Source organism: Bos grunniens, chromosome 9 (genome assembly GCF_055505025.1).
Source record: "Bos grunniens cultivar Pamir isolate PY7600 chromosome 9, Bosgru_T2T1.0, whole genome shotgun sequence".
Classification (NCBI taxonomy): Eukaryota; Metazoa; Chordata; class Mammalia; order Artiodactyla; family Bovidae; genus Bos; species Bos grunniens.
Window position 1 is genome coordinate 40,695,346 of NC_141173.1, and position 16,273 is coordinate 40,711,618.

At 44.6% G+C, this 16,273-nt stretch overlaps 1 protein-coding gene across 7 annotated transcripts in view; it reads left to right on the forward strand.

Moving 5' to 3' along the window:
- The window catches only part of SLC22A16 (solute carrier family 22 member 16), a 35,834-nt gene extending 19,835 nt beyond the window's left edge, over positions 1 to 15,999 (forward strand). For 5 of the 7 annotated variants that reach the window (XM_086317340.1, XM_086317334.1, XM_086317338.1 and 2 more), the window contains 4 exons: positions 712 to 839; positions 2,960 to 3,069; positions 4,947 to 5,046; positions 15,630 to 15,999. In XM_086317340.1, coding sequence (XP_086173466.1) covers positions 712 to 839; positions 2,960 to 3,069; positions 4,947 to 5,046; positions 15,630 to 15,727 — 436 coding nt within the window. In that variant the 3' untranslated portion in view covers positions 15,728 to 15,999. Of the gene's footprint in view, positions 1 to 711; positions 840 to 2,959; positions 3,070 to 4,946; positions 5,083 to 15,629 lie in introns of all 7 variants that reach the window. The other 2 variants (XM_086317335.1, XM_086317339.1) reach the window with 1 other exon arrangement.
- Positions 16,000 to 16,273: the final 274 nt, after the last annotated feature.

Genomic DNA, 16,273 nt, shown 5'->3' on the forward strand with positions numbered 1-16,273 from the left:
GTTTGCTCAGTTTTGCTGAGAAATCTTGCTTGCTCCCTGTTGTGTTCTGGGTGATAGATGTAAAGCTTTTTGGTTCTGGATCTAAGATTCAAACTTTGGTTCTTCAACGGAAGGGCTTTTAAGTCAGTTCCGGACTTTGTTTTTTGTTGAGGGGGAGTAAAAGGAGATCCAAGACAAGGTCCTTGCTCAGTGGGGGATTCATATTAGCTTAACTTTTAGGTTTAAAATCCATCAAACAGTTATCATTACTTTATGTACCTAGCTGCACTGAATTTTCTACCTTAATTTCTAAGTTCGAAGTTACTGATACAAACATTTCCCCATAGTTCTGTCAAGCAGAAGAGGCCAAAGATCAGAAAAGATCAGTGTTGGCTATTAATTTACATATTTGTTCGTTCCACTGCCTTGCCCTCCAGGCACTGTGCTGTGTCCTGGGAGCTTCCAGCCTCACTGGGGATAAGATTCTGAGGAGAGATGCTACGTGCTAAGCAGATTATGTGAGCATTAGTGCACATCACAGTAAACATTCTCCCCACTCCAGTGAGTTTAAAAGTCATGGGCCTTGCTGCCTCTTAGGTAGTTGTTAGATAGTTCTTAGAAGTCCGTGAGATCAGAGAGAAGGCTGACCGTTCCACTGGGTTAGAAGGCAGGGCCCCCCTGTCCAACTGGATGCTCTGGCTTATAGAGATGTGTCATTTTGCTCTGTCACAGGTGTAGTGGAAATTCCTGCCTACGTCCTTGTGTGCTTGGGGATGGACCGTGTGGGGAGAAGAAACATTCTGATTTTCTCCCTTCTGTCAAGCGCAGTGACCAGTGGTGTGATTATGGTGATCCCCAAGGTGAGTTCTTTTATGTTTTACTTAGGGAATGGTTAGTTATACTGTGACAGTTTGATGGGGACATTTTCAGCTTATGAATACGAAGATGAAATAAGACATAGGGATAGATTATATACATAATATTTTAAATGTTTTCTTTAAAAAAACCCATTCCTTCTCTGTTATAATAAATAGTAGAAAATTTAAGGGAAAAAGAAATGTGGGAGTTGGGGGCGAAGCCCCAAATCCAACTTCTCAGAGATGGTCAGTGTTGTACTGTGTAAACATGGTCATCTTGAGTGAGGAGAGTAGATTGCACTTTGCAGTGAGTATCGTCATCTTAAACTTTTATTCATTCATGAAAGTTCTATCCAGCATCTAGTATGTACCAGATTCTTTTCTAGGTACCGAAGACGTGCAGTAAGTCAAGTTTCTCTGAGTAAAATGAAGAAAAACAAAATTGAATGAGGGATGGAGAGTGAGTGTGTTTGGAGGGGGAATGCACATGCGTACTGTTATTTTATCTAAAGTGGTTGAGGATGGTGTGCCTCTCAGAGAATGTGACATTTGATCAGAAATCTGAAGGAGCAAGGGAGTCATGGGGACAGATGAAAGATACTATGAGTCTTATGTTCAGAATTGTTCCAGTTTAAACAGTCTTGTTTTTCACTGTGGTAGGTTAGTAGTTTCCAAGTTCTATTGTGCGTGTATTTCCCAAGGATCTTGTTTCTAAGAATGTAATTTCTTAGTGAGAAACAGTGCCATAAACTACTGAAATGACTTCCTCATTCCTGTATTTTGGCAAACTCTTTGGCCTAGAATACCTCTTGCACCCAGAAGAACTCTTCCTTTTTTCACCCCAAATGTTACTAGAACCTGTATTTTCATTCTCAATATAGAAAATATGGTCACTATAACAATACTTTAAAATAATTTATATTTTATATATATAATTATAGTGATTATATAATTATAAAGCAATAGTATCTCAACATTTAGATCAAGGCATCTTAAGTTTTGTATATTGTTTGAAATCTAATTTAAGCTAACCAGTGACTTCCTTTTATGCTTCACTTAATTATCAGTGAATTGGTGAATCAAATATGCTATGGATTGAAAATTCCAGGTGATTGATACATGCAACTGATTCACATTAGTTAAAGTTACTTAAGACTTGGAGGTCTCTGCCACTTTGAGGGAGCTTCATCCATACCTTTTTTGCATGTGTTTTAAAGCAGCTTGCAGTTATATTAGTTGAGTTGATGGCAACTGTCTTTGAGCCAGTGAGGATTTAGGGGAACCCTAGAACCTTTCACCTCTACAGTGGTTAAGCCCCAGCAGTAATGTGGAAGACCGGAAAGTGGCTGATGGCATTTCTAGAAATAGAGCACTAACCCTTAATCACAAAAATTTCCCCTCTAATAAAACTTCTCTCCAAATGGTAATGTCAACACAATACAATTTTTCTGAGTTCCATTAATTCATTCAACAAACACTGAATGCAAAGTAATGACGGTGATAGAAGACACTGGCTGCTTAATACAGGCACCCCCAAATCTCAGTGAGTTCACATCATAGATGTTTATTTCTTGCTCACAGAAAGTTTGATGTGGCTCCTCCCTGGTGGGTGTAGGGGTGGTGAAGGGGGTGTTTGGCTCCCTGGAGCCACTCAGGAACACAAGTTGACAGAGGTACTGCCACCCCTAATGCATGAACTCCACGGTCACCTGGGTCTCAACACCCAGCTGGCAGACAGGGGAGGAGAGAAAAGATGGACTGTGAGACGTCTCTGAGAACTACTTCAGGAAGTGGAATACATCAAGGATGACAGCAGAAACTATCTGGGAGGCTCTTATTCCACAGTGTCTCTTCCCAAATGGCTTTTCTTTGTTGGTAATTTGTAATCTGCTAGGCAGAGGAGGCACAGTAAAACTTTTCTCTAAATCTCATAAAGAGGGAAAGCTTTTGCAGACCATGAGCAGAATTTACAAAATAGATTCAAACAAAAATGAAACTGTTCTGAAAGACACCAGAGGATGAGAAAGTTTTAAGTAATAATTTTGAGGATTTTCTCTTTTTCTTTTAAAAATATTACTTGATGACAAAATGACGGTCTATTTTACCAATATATACATTTTCAGGATTACCATGTTTGGCTAGTGGTGGCAAGTATGGCTGGAAAATTTTTCATCGGGGCAGCATTTGGCCTTATATACCTTTATACAGCGGAGCTGTATCCAACCATTGTAAGGTAAGAGTTACTTATTTTTGTGTTGTTTTCTTATTATCTTTCACTTATGTGTCATATCCTTACATTCAGTCTCTGAGTATAAATGCCTTCTTTTTGTAGAAGTAGGGGAACTCCGAGATGTGGGAAGATTACATGATGATGCTAATTCTGAATCAGAGGCTTTGTCTATACGTCATTAACAAGGATATTAGAGAATTTGTTTTGAAATAATGCTGCTGCTAAGTCACTTCAGTTGTGTCTGACTCTGTGTGATCCCATAGACGGCAGCCCACCAGGCTCCCCCACCCCTGGGATTCTCCAGGCAAGAACACTGGAGTGGGTTGCCATTTCCTTCTCCAATGCATGAAAGTGAAAAGTGAAAGGGAAGTCGCTCAGTCATGTCTGACTCTTTGCGACCCCATGGACTGCAGCCCACCAGCTCCTTCATCCATGGGATTTTCCAGGCCAGAGTACTGGAGTGGAAATAATGCTGTATTGTCCTAAAACCATTTAAAATCTCAAACACCGTTGACTTACACCGACTCAGGGCTAATGTTCTAAGGACATGTCTCTTGGTGTCCTGATGTCAGTTGTGTCAGGGCTGCCATAACAAAACACCACAGATTGAGGGCTTCAAACAATAGGAGTGTGTTTTCTCATGGTTGTGAAGATTAGAAGTCTGAGATCAGGAGTCTGGCATGTTTGGTTTCTCCTGGAGCCTCTCTCCTAAGCTTAGTAAGAGATACTTACTCATGTTGAACGGCTTCCCTGGTGGCTCAGATGGTAAAGAATCTGCCTGCAATATGGGAGACCTAGGTTTGATCCCTAGGTTGGGAAGATCCCCTGGAGGAGGGCCTGGCAACTCACTCCAGTATTCTTGCCTGAAGAATCCCCATGGACAGAGGTGCCTGGTGGGCTACATCCCACAGGGTTGCAAAGAATTGGATATGACTGAGTGATATCATGTTGGAAGCACATTCTTTGCTTCCTACTAGAAATTCTATTGGAGAAGGCAATGGCAACCCACTCCAGTACTCTTGCCTGGAGAATCCCATGAATGGAGGAACCTGGTAGGGTGCAGTCCGTGGGGTCACTAAGAGTCGCACACGACTGAGCGACTTCACTTTCACTTTTCACTTTCATGCATTGGAGAAGGAAATGGCAACCCACTCCGGTATTCTTGCCTGGAGAATCCCAGGGATGGCGGAGCCTGGTGGGCTGCCGTCTATGGGGTCGCACAGAGTCGGACACGACTGAAGTGACTTGGCAGCAGCAGCAGAGATTCTATAGTTGTCTATAAATAAGTTTTAAAGGAAAGTACATTAAGATATTGCTTGACTTTAAAAAATTGAAATAGAATGATCCATAGATATAAATCTTTTGGTTTCCCAAATCCCCACTTCCTATTCTAAATAAACTTCAGCTGTAGAGGACTGATGTTATCCTTAGTGTTAGACTGAATGAGTATCGTAAGAGCTTCATCTGCATAGCTGATGAAGACTGGTTTACCTTTCTTTTGTCTTGAATTATCTGTGTGTTTGTAGACACTGATATTTCACAGAATGTGAATATAAATCATGAACATGTGTGCTCAGTCACTCAGTCATGTCTGACTCTTTGTGACCTCATGGACTGTAGCCTGCCCGGCTCCTCTGTCCATGGGATTTCCCAGGCAAGGATACTGGAGTAGGTTGCCATTTTATCTTCCAGGGGAAATCATGAACAACTCTTGAAAAATTAAAGTTAATTTCCAAGTATATTAAGCTGACTTAAGCTTTAGTATTTATTCCCTGTGGGGAGGGTGGACGGGGATCTGGGCAGCTGTTCTCTCACTGTCTGTATCACATGTCCCTTGTCTTCTGTTCCTGCTGCTGTCTTAATTCTCTCTGTGTTTCCAGGTCGCTGGCTGTGGGGAGTGGCAGCACGGTGGGCCGTGTGGGAAGCATCGTGGCCCCATTGTGCATTTATCTCTCCAGCGTTTGGATCATCATGCCACAGGTGTTCATCAATTTATAGAACTTGACTGAGATAGCGGTGAGGCACAGCAGCCAACTGCCTTCTATATTTTGATTTATTAGGCTCCAACTTATAATTTGGTTTGGGGATTTCTAGCATCCTTGTTCGGAGAAGGCTATGACACCCCACTCCAGCACTCTTGCCTGGAAAATCCCATGGATGGAGGAGCCTGGTGGGCTGCAGTCCATGGGGTCTCGAAGAATCGGACACAACTGAGTGACTTCACTTTCACTTTTCACTTTCCTGCATTGGAGAAGGAAATGGCAACCCACTCCAGTGTTCTTGCCTGGAGAATCCCAGGGACAGGGGAGCCTGTAGGGCTGCCGTCTTTGGGGTCACACAGAGTCGGACACGACTGAAGCGACTTAGCAGCAGCAGCAGCAGCAGCAGCAGTATCTTTGCTACAGCTCATCAGTTGTTAAGTAGGGTGGTGGTTGCTGTTTCTCTTGTTTGTTGATTGCCTTCCCCCCTCTCCCCACTGTCAGCTGTTAATTGCAACTCAAGTAGGCTCAAGTAGGGCCTCTCCTCAGCACATCACAAAGCCAGGAGCTCTGGTCTCTGGTCTCTGAGCCTGTGCTCCTTCATCGGGATCCGCCGACTGCCTCCCACCCCAGCCTTTGTGATGTCTAATCAAGGCCAGTTCTGGAGGCTGCTGCTCCTGGAAGAATCTGGTGGTATCTGGTGGAAAGGTGTAGGGGTGTGTGGTTTGCAGCTTATCTGAAACTTGAGGGGCTCTTCCTGGTCGGGGCTGCCTGTGTGCCTCCTCTGGGCGCTGGCAGTGTGAGCTATTCACCTGCTTATGAAGCCTGAGGGCGCTTCTGCTCAGTTTGCAGATTCCCTCCTGGCCCGGTGGTGAGTTTGGGAAGGCATACAGAGCACTGTTACACAACCGGGGCAGGAGGAAGACAGGTGACGGGAGTTGAGGGGCAGGGAGGTGGGGATGGTGGGGGTGGCTGGAGGTGCTGCAGTGACTCCTGGGGGAGCCCCGGGGGTGCTGGTCCTCTCCCTCCTCCTCCAGGCTCCCTTTCTGGAACTTCCTGCTTGGAGCTCTCTCTAGGCTGTTCGCTCTCTGTCGTCTCTTTGTTTTTCTGATTGCCTCACTCTCCAAGAGCCATCCTGGCTGTCTTTCCCAATCGCTGTGTGGATAACTGCTCCTGAGTGCTGACTTGGCTTCCAAGCTGCAGACTCACTAGTCCTGTGGATATCCTCCCTGGGCATCTTATAGCTTCACCATTTCCCAAACCCAGCTGGCTCCTCGTTCTGTCTCCACCATGAGGTGGGAGTTCTTGGCCTCCCACATGACACTGGAGCGCCAGCTTTTATCCCCGCCCACCCCACTCCTCTCAATCCATGACACCAAATCCTCCTCGCTCAAAACCTCCCGATTCACCTGCTTCCAGTCCAGCTCCTCATCACTGCCTGCCTCCCAGGTTCCCTCCCCTCACTCTACCCCCACCCCCACCCCCACCCCATCAGGGTAGTTTGCTGAACCCACAGCTCCAGTCCAGCTGCCCCTCACCTTCAGAACAAACCCCAGCTCTGCCTGATCCTCACGTCCTTTCCAGATTGACCCCTCCCCATCTTCCCTATTTTGTTTCTTCACACACTTCCTCTGCCTCTCCACACCCACCCTGCTCTCACTGATACCCTGCCCCACCTCCTTTGCTGGAACATCCCCTCTGCAGAGAATGCTTCTTGCCCACCTCCCCCAAGCTTTCATGTACCTTTTTTTTTTTCCCTTAAGAGAAAGAGACCCCCTTTCCACAGACTTTCTGTAACTATACAAGTTAAAACCAGGAAAACTGATGGGGCTAATTGACTAAACCAGGACCCCCTCCTGTGGAGGAGGGAGGGACAGGCTTCTGGGGTGCGAGCAGTGTTTTCTTGTGGGTGATCAAGACCATGATATGTTTGCTTTGTAATTATTTCTTTTCTTTTCAAACTTTAAACTTTTGTATTAGGGTAGAGCCTATTAACAATGTTGTGGTAGTTTCGGGTGAACAGTGTAGGGACTCCACGTACATATACGTGTATCCATTCTCCCCCAAAACCCCATCCAGGCTGCCTCATAACATTAGCAGAGTTCCATGTGCCATACAAAAGGTCCTTGCTGGTTATCCATTTTAAATATAGCAATATGTACTATAATTATTTCTTAAACTGTACATTTGTTTTATGCATTTAAAACGTATATTTTATGGTAGATAGGTAGATAGATATAGACCTTTTTTTTTTTTTCCTTTTTAAGAGGTAAATCCAAGAACCATTAGGACCCAGGCTGCCTCAGAAGCTGGCACTGCATCTGGGTCAGAACCGTGAAGGGCTCCCAGAACTGGAAGATGCATTATGGCTGCAATTTCTCTCCAGTACTCCTAAGAGGTCCCTTTCACAGCATCTTCCCAGGTTTGGCAGAGAGCAATTCTCCTGGATGATGGTGTCCTGGAGCTTTAAGTGGCTGTGACTTACACAGCTGGGGAGCTGAGACCAAAACTGGTCCCACTTGCTTTGTTTCCAGTTTGTCCTCCTGCTCTGACTCTGCCGGATGACTAGTGGGGGCTGAATGCTCTAGGGGTGTAGATGAGGCAGCCCCCATGTATTGATAGCTTTTAGGACACGGAGCAAACCCCACTTCTTCAAGAAGGCCACCCAGACCCAGTGACCCAATCTCCCTCTTTCCCAGGTCCGCATAGCATTTTGTGTGTACCCTTTCCACAGCCTACTGTGGCACTTTGGCTGTAACATTTGCACGTCTTTGTCTCCCATTTAAACCGTTGAACTCTTGCAGAACAGGGCATTTTGTATCAACACAATTGGGTCCAGTAAAGCATTTCTCTTACTTTGTTTGACATTCATGTTATAATTTATAATATTTAACATTTTAAATGAGATACACTGGCTTTTATAATTTAGATTTGCCCTAAGCAACAATAACAGTGAAATTATGGGTGTTATACTAGTTACATGGAGAAGGTAATGGCAACTCACTCCAGTATTCTTGCCTGGGAAATCCCATGGACAGGGGAGTCTGGTGGGCTACAGTCCATGGGGTCGCAAAGAGTCAGATACTACTGAGCGATTAACACACATGCATACTAGTAATATGTGTTATACACTAGCAAAATCCTACAAGTAATAAATTGTTGGAGATGACCTTAAAAAAAAAAAATCATTGTGCACCCACAGGTGGTATGCATCTACTTTTTGGGAATCATTGGTTCAACATGTTTCTCTCTTATGTCTCTGCAACAGGCACCCAGTCAAGTGTGCTTAAGTCGCTCAGTCGTGTCCAACTCTTTGCGACCCCATGAACCAGAGCATGCCAGGCTTCCCTGTCCATCATCAATTCCTGGGGTTCACCCAAACCCATGTCCGTTGAGTCAGTCATGCCATCCAACCATCTCATCCTCTGTCGTTCCCTTCTCCTCCTGCCCTCAATCTTTCCAAGCATCAGGATCTTTTCAAATGAGTCAAATCTTCACATCAGGTGGCCAAAGTATTGGAGTTTCAGCTTCAACATCAGTCCTTCCAATGAACACCCAGGACTGATCTCCTTTAGGATGGACTGGTTAGATCTCCTTGAAGTCCACGGGACTCTCAAGAGTCTTCTCCAACACCACAGTTCAAAAGCATCAATTCTTTATAGTCCAACTCTAACATCCGTACATGACCACTGGAAAAACCATAGCCTTGACTAGATGGACCTTTGTTGACAAAGTAATGTCTCTGCTTTTTAATATGCTGTCTAAGTTGGTCATAACTTTCCTTCCAAGGAGTAAGCGTCCTTTAATTGCATGGCTGCAATCACCATCTGCAGTGATTTTGGAGCCCCCCAAAATAAAGTCAGCCACTGTTTCCACTGTTTCCCCTTCTATTGCCATGAAGTGATGGGACCAGATGCCATGATCTTCGTTTTCTGAATGTTGAGCTTTAAGCCAACTTTTTCACTCTCCTCTTTCACTTTCATCAAGAGGCTCTTTAGTTCTTCTTCACTTTCTGCCATAAGGGTGGTGTCATCTGCATATATGAGGTTATTGATATTTCTCCCAGCAATCTTGATTCCAGCTTGTGCTTCCTCCAGCCCAGCATTTCTCATGATTTACTCTGCATAGAAGTTAAATAAGCAGGGTGACAATATACAGCCTTGACGTACTCCTTTTCCTATTTGGAACCAGTCTGTTGTTCCATGTCCAGTTCTAACTGTTGCTTCCTGACCTGCATACAAGTTTCTCAAGAGGCAGGTCAGGTGGTCTGGTATTCCCATCTTTTGGAGAATTTTCCAGTTTATTGTGATCCACACAGTCAAAGGCTTTGGCATAGTCAATAAAGCAGAAATAGATGTTTTTCCAGAACGCTCTTGCTTTTTCCACAATCCAGCAGATGTTAGCAATTTGATCTCTGGTTCTACTGCCTTTTCCAAAACCAGCTTGAACATAGGGAATTTCATGGTTCATGTATTGCTGAAGCCTGGCTTGGAGAATTTTGAGCATTGCTTTACTAGCATGTGTGATGAGTGCAATTGTGCGGTAGTTTGAGCATTCTTTGGCTTTGCCTTTCTTTGGGATTGGAATGGAAACCAACCCTTTCGAGTCCTGTGGCCACTGCTGAGTTTTCCAAATTTGCTGACATATTGAGTGCAGTACTTTCACAGCATCATCCTTTAGCATTTGAAATAGCTCAACTGAAATTCTATCACTTTCACTAGCTTTGTTCATAGTGATGCTTTCTAAGGCTGACTTGACTTCACATTCCAGGATGTTTGGCTCTAGGTGAGTGATCATACCATCTTGATTATCTGGGTCATGAAGATCTTTTTTGTAGAGTTCTTCTGTATATTCTTGCCACCTCTTCTTTATATCTTCTGCTTCTGTTAGGTCCATACCATTTCTGCCCTTTATTGAGCCCATCTTTGCATGAAATGTTCCCTTGGTATCTCTAATTTTCTTGAGGAGATCTCTAGTCTTTCCCATTCTGTTGTTTTCCTCTGTTTCTTTTCACTGATCACTGAGGAAGGCTTTCTCATCTTTCCTTGCTATTCTTTGGAACTCTGCATTCAGATGCTTATATCTTTCCTTTTCTCCTTTGCTTTTTGCTTCTCTTCTTTATGTTCCTCATTAACAGAAGATGAAAGTAGAAAAGATGTTTTTAAAAAATAAGCCAAGACACATAGAAGAAGATAGATAAATCTATAAAAGCAAACTGCTATAAAGTCACTAAAACCAAATAAAGATTTTTTTTAAGGATATCCATAAAGATCCATTACAGACTATAAAGTTAAAAGGGATTTTAAATTTTATTTAACAGCTACTCTAATAGTGCTTGTTATATGACAAGCTCTATTTCACCTGCTTTACGAAAAGCAGTCTTCACAGAATGTTGTTTTTGTTCAGTTGCTCAGTCGTGTCCGACTCTTTGGGACCTCATGGACTGCAGTACACCAGGTTTCCCTGTCCTTCACTACCTCCCAGAGTTTGCTCAAACTCATGTCCACTGAGTCAGTGATACCATCCAACCATCTTTTCCTCTGTAGCCTACCTCTTCTCCTGCCCTCAAGCTTTCCCAGCATCAGGGTCTTTTCCGTTCATAGAATGTAGGTGCTGTTTTTGCTATCACTATTTAAATGACATGTTCTGTGCTGTGCTTAGTCGCTTAGTCATGTCTGACTCTTTGTGACCCCATGGACTATAACACGCCAAGCTCCTCTGTCTGTGGGGATTCTCCAGGCAAGAATACTGGAGTGGGTTGCCACGCCCTCCTCCAGAGGATCTTCCCACCCCAGGGATTGAACCCATGTCTCTTACATTGCAGGTAGATTCTTTACAATCTGAGCCACCAGGGAAGCCCTTAAATGACATACCTGGGTTCAAATCCAAATACCATGCCTTTTTCGTAGGTTAAACAAACAGTCCTAAAGGGGGTGCAGAGAAAAAAGTTCTTCCACTTTGACCCTCATGCCCCCTCCCCCAGGACCACCTCTGTCATCACGGTCTTGTGTGTATTTGCAAAAATATTCTGTGAATGTGCTTCCTTTGGATGTAGCAGATGTAGCTTGTTATTTTTAATGAGTAAAAAATAAATTATTAAATTTCTCATTAAGCTTATTTATGGGTGTCAAACTGCCCAGGGAGCCAGTATTTTCCTTTGGAGGAATAGACGTAATCATCTAGAAGATAAGTTTATATTTTCTCTTTCCAGAAGAAGTACATGAGCATCATTCCTTCTGTTGCTTTTATTTTCAACCACTATTTTTAAGTAATCTAAGGGAAAAAGTGGACATCTAATTCACATAATCTTTGTATTTGTGAACTCATTTGGCAAAGGTTGAGTGTTGATTTTGAATTAGGTGATAAGGAGCAGGGATGAAAGAAACAGCATTTGTCCTGAAAGATTTCCAAACTGGTGTGGAAGGCAGAGGTCCCAGAGAAGAGGGCTGGGGTAGGGAATGTTGGGGTTATGGGGTTGCAGGAGAGGGCTACCAACCCAGCTAGGGCCAGAGGAAAAGTTTCCTGCAAGAGGGGCCTTTCATCTGTGTCTGGAGGGGCCGGTGAGAGTCAGCCAGGTGGAAGAGGAGATAAGGGAATTCCATGCAGAGGCAACAGAAAGGCAAAAACTTAGAGGGGAAAAGAAACATGGCCAGTTTGCGTCTGGGTGCAAGCATTGCTGCCAACACCCAGGGTGGTGTGGGTGTCAGGAGGTAAGGGTGAAAGGATGCAGGGATCTCAAAGGAGGTCAGAATATCGGACTAAAGGCGGGTTGGAGCGGACAGGATGGAAAAGTGTTACCCCCTGGACCCGTGACAAGTTGGGTATGGTGGAGGGGGACAGCAGGAGGGGTGGAAGGTTGTTCTCAGGTCTGTAGGGGACTCTAGGAGGAGCAACAAGGCTGAGGTGGGGAGGAACAGTGCACTTGAATTGTGGGTGAGGAGTGGGAGGTGCCTGCTTGATGGCTGGGGAGGGGGCAGCGGGGTGAGGGGCAGGGGGGAGGCTGGTGCCTTTACAGGTCTGGAACTCCGAGGGGTACAGGCTTGAGAATCAGCTTATGATGGATGAGGGAAAAGGGAGGGAGACTGAAGAGCAGAAGCCTGGAAACAGTGGCATTTAGCGCCAGATGGGAAGAGGGGTTCAGGGCAGAAACTGAGGGGGCAGCAGGGGAGGTGACCGGGACCCCAAAGGAGGCAGGGAGGCGAGGAAGGCAGAACGGCTCCCAGCTTCCGGCTGTCAGGTTTGGCAGCTAGGAATCTGTGGCCTGGGAAGAGCAGCGTCCATGGGTGTTGGGTGGGGCCATGCTGCTGGGGGTGGGGGAGGCGGGGGCGGGCAGGATGGAAGGAGAAGCAGGGACTGCTGTGGAGAAGATGGGCGGGGGCTGCAGTGGATGTGGGCTGAGGCGGAGAGCCTCTTGCTTGTTTCAGAAGATAGAGAGTAGTAATGACAGCTACTGTTTATTGGCTCCTCAACTGTTACTGTTTTAAGTGCCCTAAATGTGTTATTTAATTTAATCCTTTCAACAGTCCTTTGGGGGCAGGTAGTATTATTTGGAGAAGGCAATGGCACCCCATTCCAGTACTCTTGCCTGGAGAATCCCAGGGACGGGGGAGCCTGGTGGGCTGCCGTCTCTGGGGTCTCACAGAGTCGGACACGACTGAAGCGACTTCGCAGCAGCAGCGGCAGTATTAATTATTTCTATTTTACAGATAAGGAAACTGAGGAGCAGAAAAATTAAGTCACCTGCCCAGGGCCATACAGGTAGCAAGTACAAGTTCCCAGGCAGAGTGGGTACAGAGATTGTAAGAAGCTCAAGAAATTTATTTTTACTGAGGGAAACTAGCCAGTGGAAAGGAAAAGATCAAAAGTTTGTGAGAAAGAAGGGAGATCTATTGATGGGGGAAGACCCCGCCCCTCCACCGCCCTCCCCCAGGAGAAGGTGAGAGGGGACAAAGGCTCCTCCTGGTCAGGGGGAGGGAGAGGTGGGATTGAGGGGGTTGTTGGAGTGCTTGTGTGGGGTAGCGAGGGCTGGCCATAGGGATGGGGGACCTGCTTGGAGTGAAAGGAGAGATGCAAGGTTCTGAGTTTATTCAGTGCCTGACTATTCTCACTACTCACTACTATGCTTGCTCCTTGGAAGAAAAGTTTTGACTAACCTAGACAGCATACTTTTCAGCAGAGACATTACTTTGCCAGCAAATGTCCATCTAGTCAAGGCTATGGTTTTTCTAGTGGTCATGTATGGATGTGAGAGTTGGACTATAAAGAAAGCTGAGCACCGCAGAATTGATGCTTTTGAACTATGGTGTTGGAGAAGACTCTTGAGAGTCCCGTGGGCTGCAAGGAGATCCAACCAGTCCATCCTAAAGGAAATCAGACCTGAATATTCATTGGAAGGACTGATGTTGAAGCTGAAACTCCAATTGTTTGGCCACCTGATGCAAAGAGCTGACTCATTTGCAAAGACCCTGATGCTGGGAAAGATAGAAAGCAGGAGGAGAAGGGGACAACAGAGGATGAGATGGTTGGATGGCATCACCAACTCAATGGACATGAGTTTGAGTAAACTCCGGGAGTTGGTGATAGATAGGGAGGCCTGGCATGCTGCAGTCCATGGGGTCACAAAGAGTCAGACACGGCTGAGTGACTGAACTGAACTGAATTGAACTGATTCTACCAAGTTAAAAAAGAAAATCCAGTCTTGTCTTGAATTGTCCATTTGATTCTATTTCTTGTTTAGACTTGTTCAGTGTTTTTCAGACCCTGACAGAGGTCTCTCTTGGGATTTCTACGTCCTTTGTAATATCACTTTAAATTCTGTTACTGTTTCTTGGCTTACTCATGCATTTCTGGAATTAGGTTATCAGTGTTTTGCAAAACAAGTCAAGAACTGTCTTCCCAGGTCACATCTGTACCTGATGTGGCCTCATGTCGTGTCTCAATTTACACTGTATCTCAGAGACTATAAAAGCACCAAACATGCAGATTTATCAGAAAGCCTATGCCTTAATTTATTTTTATGGGCTCTTCTCAGTACTTTTTGCTAAAGGAGTTTAAATTATGTAAAAACAAAGTTTTTACAGACTATAACCAGATTTAGTTCTAAAACCCACCCATATCTTCATAGTGGTCAACAGAGAAGAGATATACAGACTTTAGTTTTTTAATGTGATTTGCATTTTTGAAAGCAAACACCTTGGTGGTAGTCTAAAAGGTTGCCTTTCATGTGTCAAAACCTGGAAGGTAAAGAAATACTGAATTTTTATAAGAAATCACTTGGAAACTGTCGTTCAGTTCAGTTCAGTTCAGTCGCTCGGTCGTGTCTGACTCTTTGCGACCCCATGAATTGCAGCACGCCAGGCCTCCCTGTCCATCACCAACTCCCGGAGTTCACTCAGACTCACGTCCATCGAGTCGGTGATGCCATCCAGCCATCTCATCCTCTGTCGGCCCCTTCTCCTCCTGCTCCCAATCCCTCCCAGCATCAGAGTCTTTTCCAATGAGTCTAGTCTTCACATGAGGTGGCCAAAGTATTGGAGTTTCAGCTTTAGTATCATTCCTTCCAAAGAAATCCCAGGGTTGATCTCCTTCTGAATGGACTGGCTGGATCGCCTTTCAGTCCAAGGGGCTCTCAAGAGTCTTCTCCAACACCACAGTTCAAAAGCATCAATTCTTCAGTGCTCAGCCTTCTTCACAGTCCAACTCTCACATCCATACATGACCACTGGAAAAACCATAGCCTTGACTAGTGGACCTTTGTTGGCAAAGTAATGTCTCTGCTTTTCAATATGCTATCTAGGTTGGTCATAACTTTCCTTCCAAGGAGTAAGCGTCTTAATTTCATGGCTGCAGTCACCATCTGCAGTGATTTTGGAGCCCCCCAAAATAAAGTCTGCCACTGTTTCCACTGTTTCCCCATCTATTTCCCATGAAGTGATGTTCCCCCCACACAAAGTAGCAGCTAGTTTCCATTGCCTCTGTTTTGTTTCCCCCTAAATGCTACAGATTTTGGTTCATTGAACTGTTCATTGGTGCATGCATGCATTTATTCAGTCCCCACCATTTACTTATAGCGTGTCCATTATTGCGGGCAGGAGCAGGGTTGACTAAGACAATCCCTGACCATCAAGTCCAAATCCAAGATGCTGGGTTCTCCCATGAGGCTCTGGAGCCTGGCAAGCCAGGGCAGGGAGTTTTTTTTCTTCAGTGTAGCTCCTAGGACTGTGCCTACAAGAGTAATAATGCAGGCAGTAACTGGGATTTATTGAGTAGGTGCTCCATGGTGGTTGATGAATGATCAGATTAAGCTTAGTCAACTAATTAAAAGTAACCAAAAAGGTCATCAGTTCAGTTCAGTCGCTCAGTCGTGTCTGACTCTTTGTGACCCCATGAATTGTAGCACGCCAGGCCTTCCTGTCCATCACCAACTACCGGAATTCAAAAAGGTCTTACTGAGAAACAAAAATGCCAGCTGTTATGTCAATTTCAATTCTATTGCCCTCTGAACAAAGTTCAGAAATGATTATTCTCTGAAGAGCACATTTCTTTCTGGATGTGTCACTTTTGTTTTTTTTTGCTTCCTTCTAGTTGCTTGTTGGCACTTTGGCCTTAGTGAGTGGAGTTCTAACATTCTTGCTTCCGGAAACCCTCAGGAGGCCTCTGACAACTACTTGGGAAGAGACTGAAAAGGAGAGCAGTTCAGGCAAATTACTTTCCACAACCAGTAATACTGTGTTAGAAAATGTCACAGTGGAGAACTCTGAGGATTCTAGTCTTAATAAATAAACGGGCCAGAAGTGCTATCCAGCACCCAAAATATTGTTTAATGCTTTTGTATTAGAGGAACATTATTCTCATCTCCTACATGTCATGTATATGTGTCTTTTTAAAGTTTTTGTAAGAAAGTTTTGAAACAGTTGTTTTGTAAAAGTAGAAGAAATAAAACACAGGATGAGAATTCTGTTTTTTTTATACTGCTTTCTTACTGCCACAAAATACTTTTCCGTGTTTGTTCTTCTGTGTCATTAATTCTTGCAGGACTGAGGGACTGCTACACGGCTCCCTTCAGTATTGGGACCCCCTCCCCCCAACACCTGGACTGTTGACTGGGAGGAGGGGGCATGTGAGAGTGTGTTTCTTTTGACAAAACCACTTGCTGATTCTATTTATGATATTCCTTCCTCTCTTAGGAGAATCATAGCTCTAAATTCAAGTCTTATTAAAAATGCTCC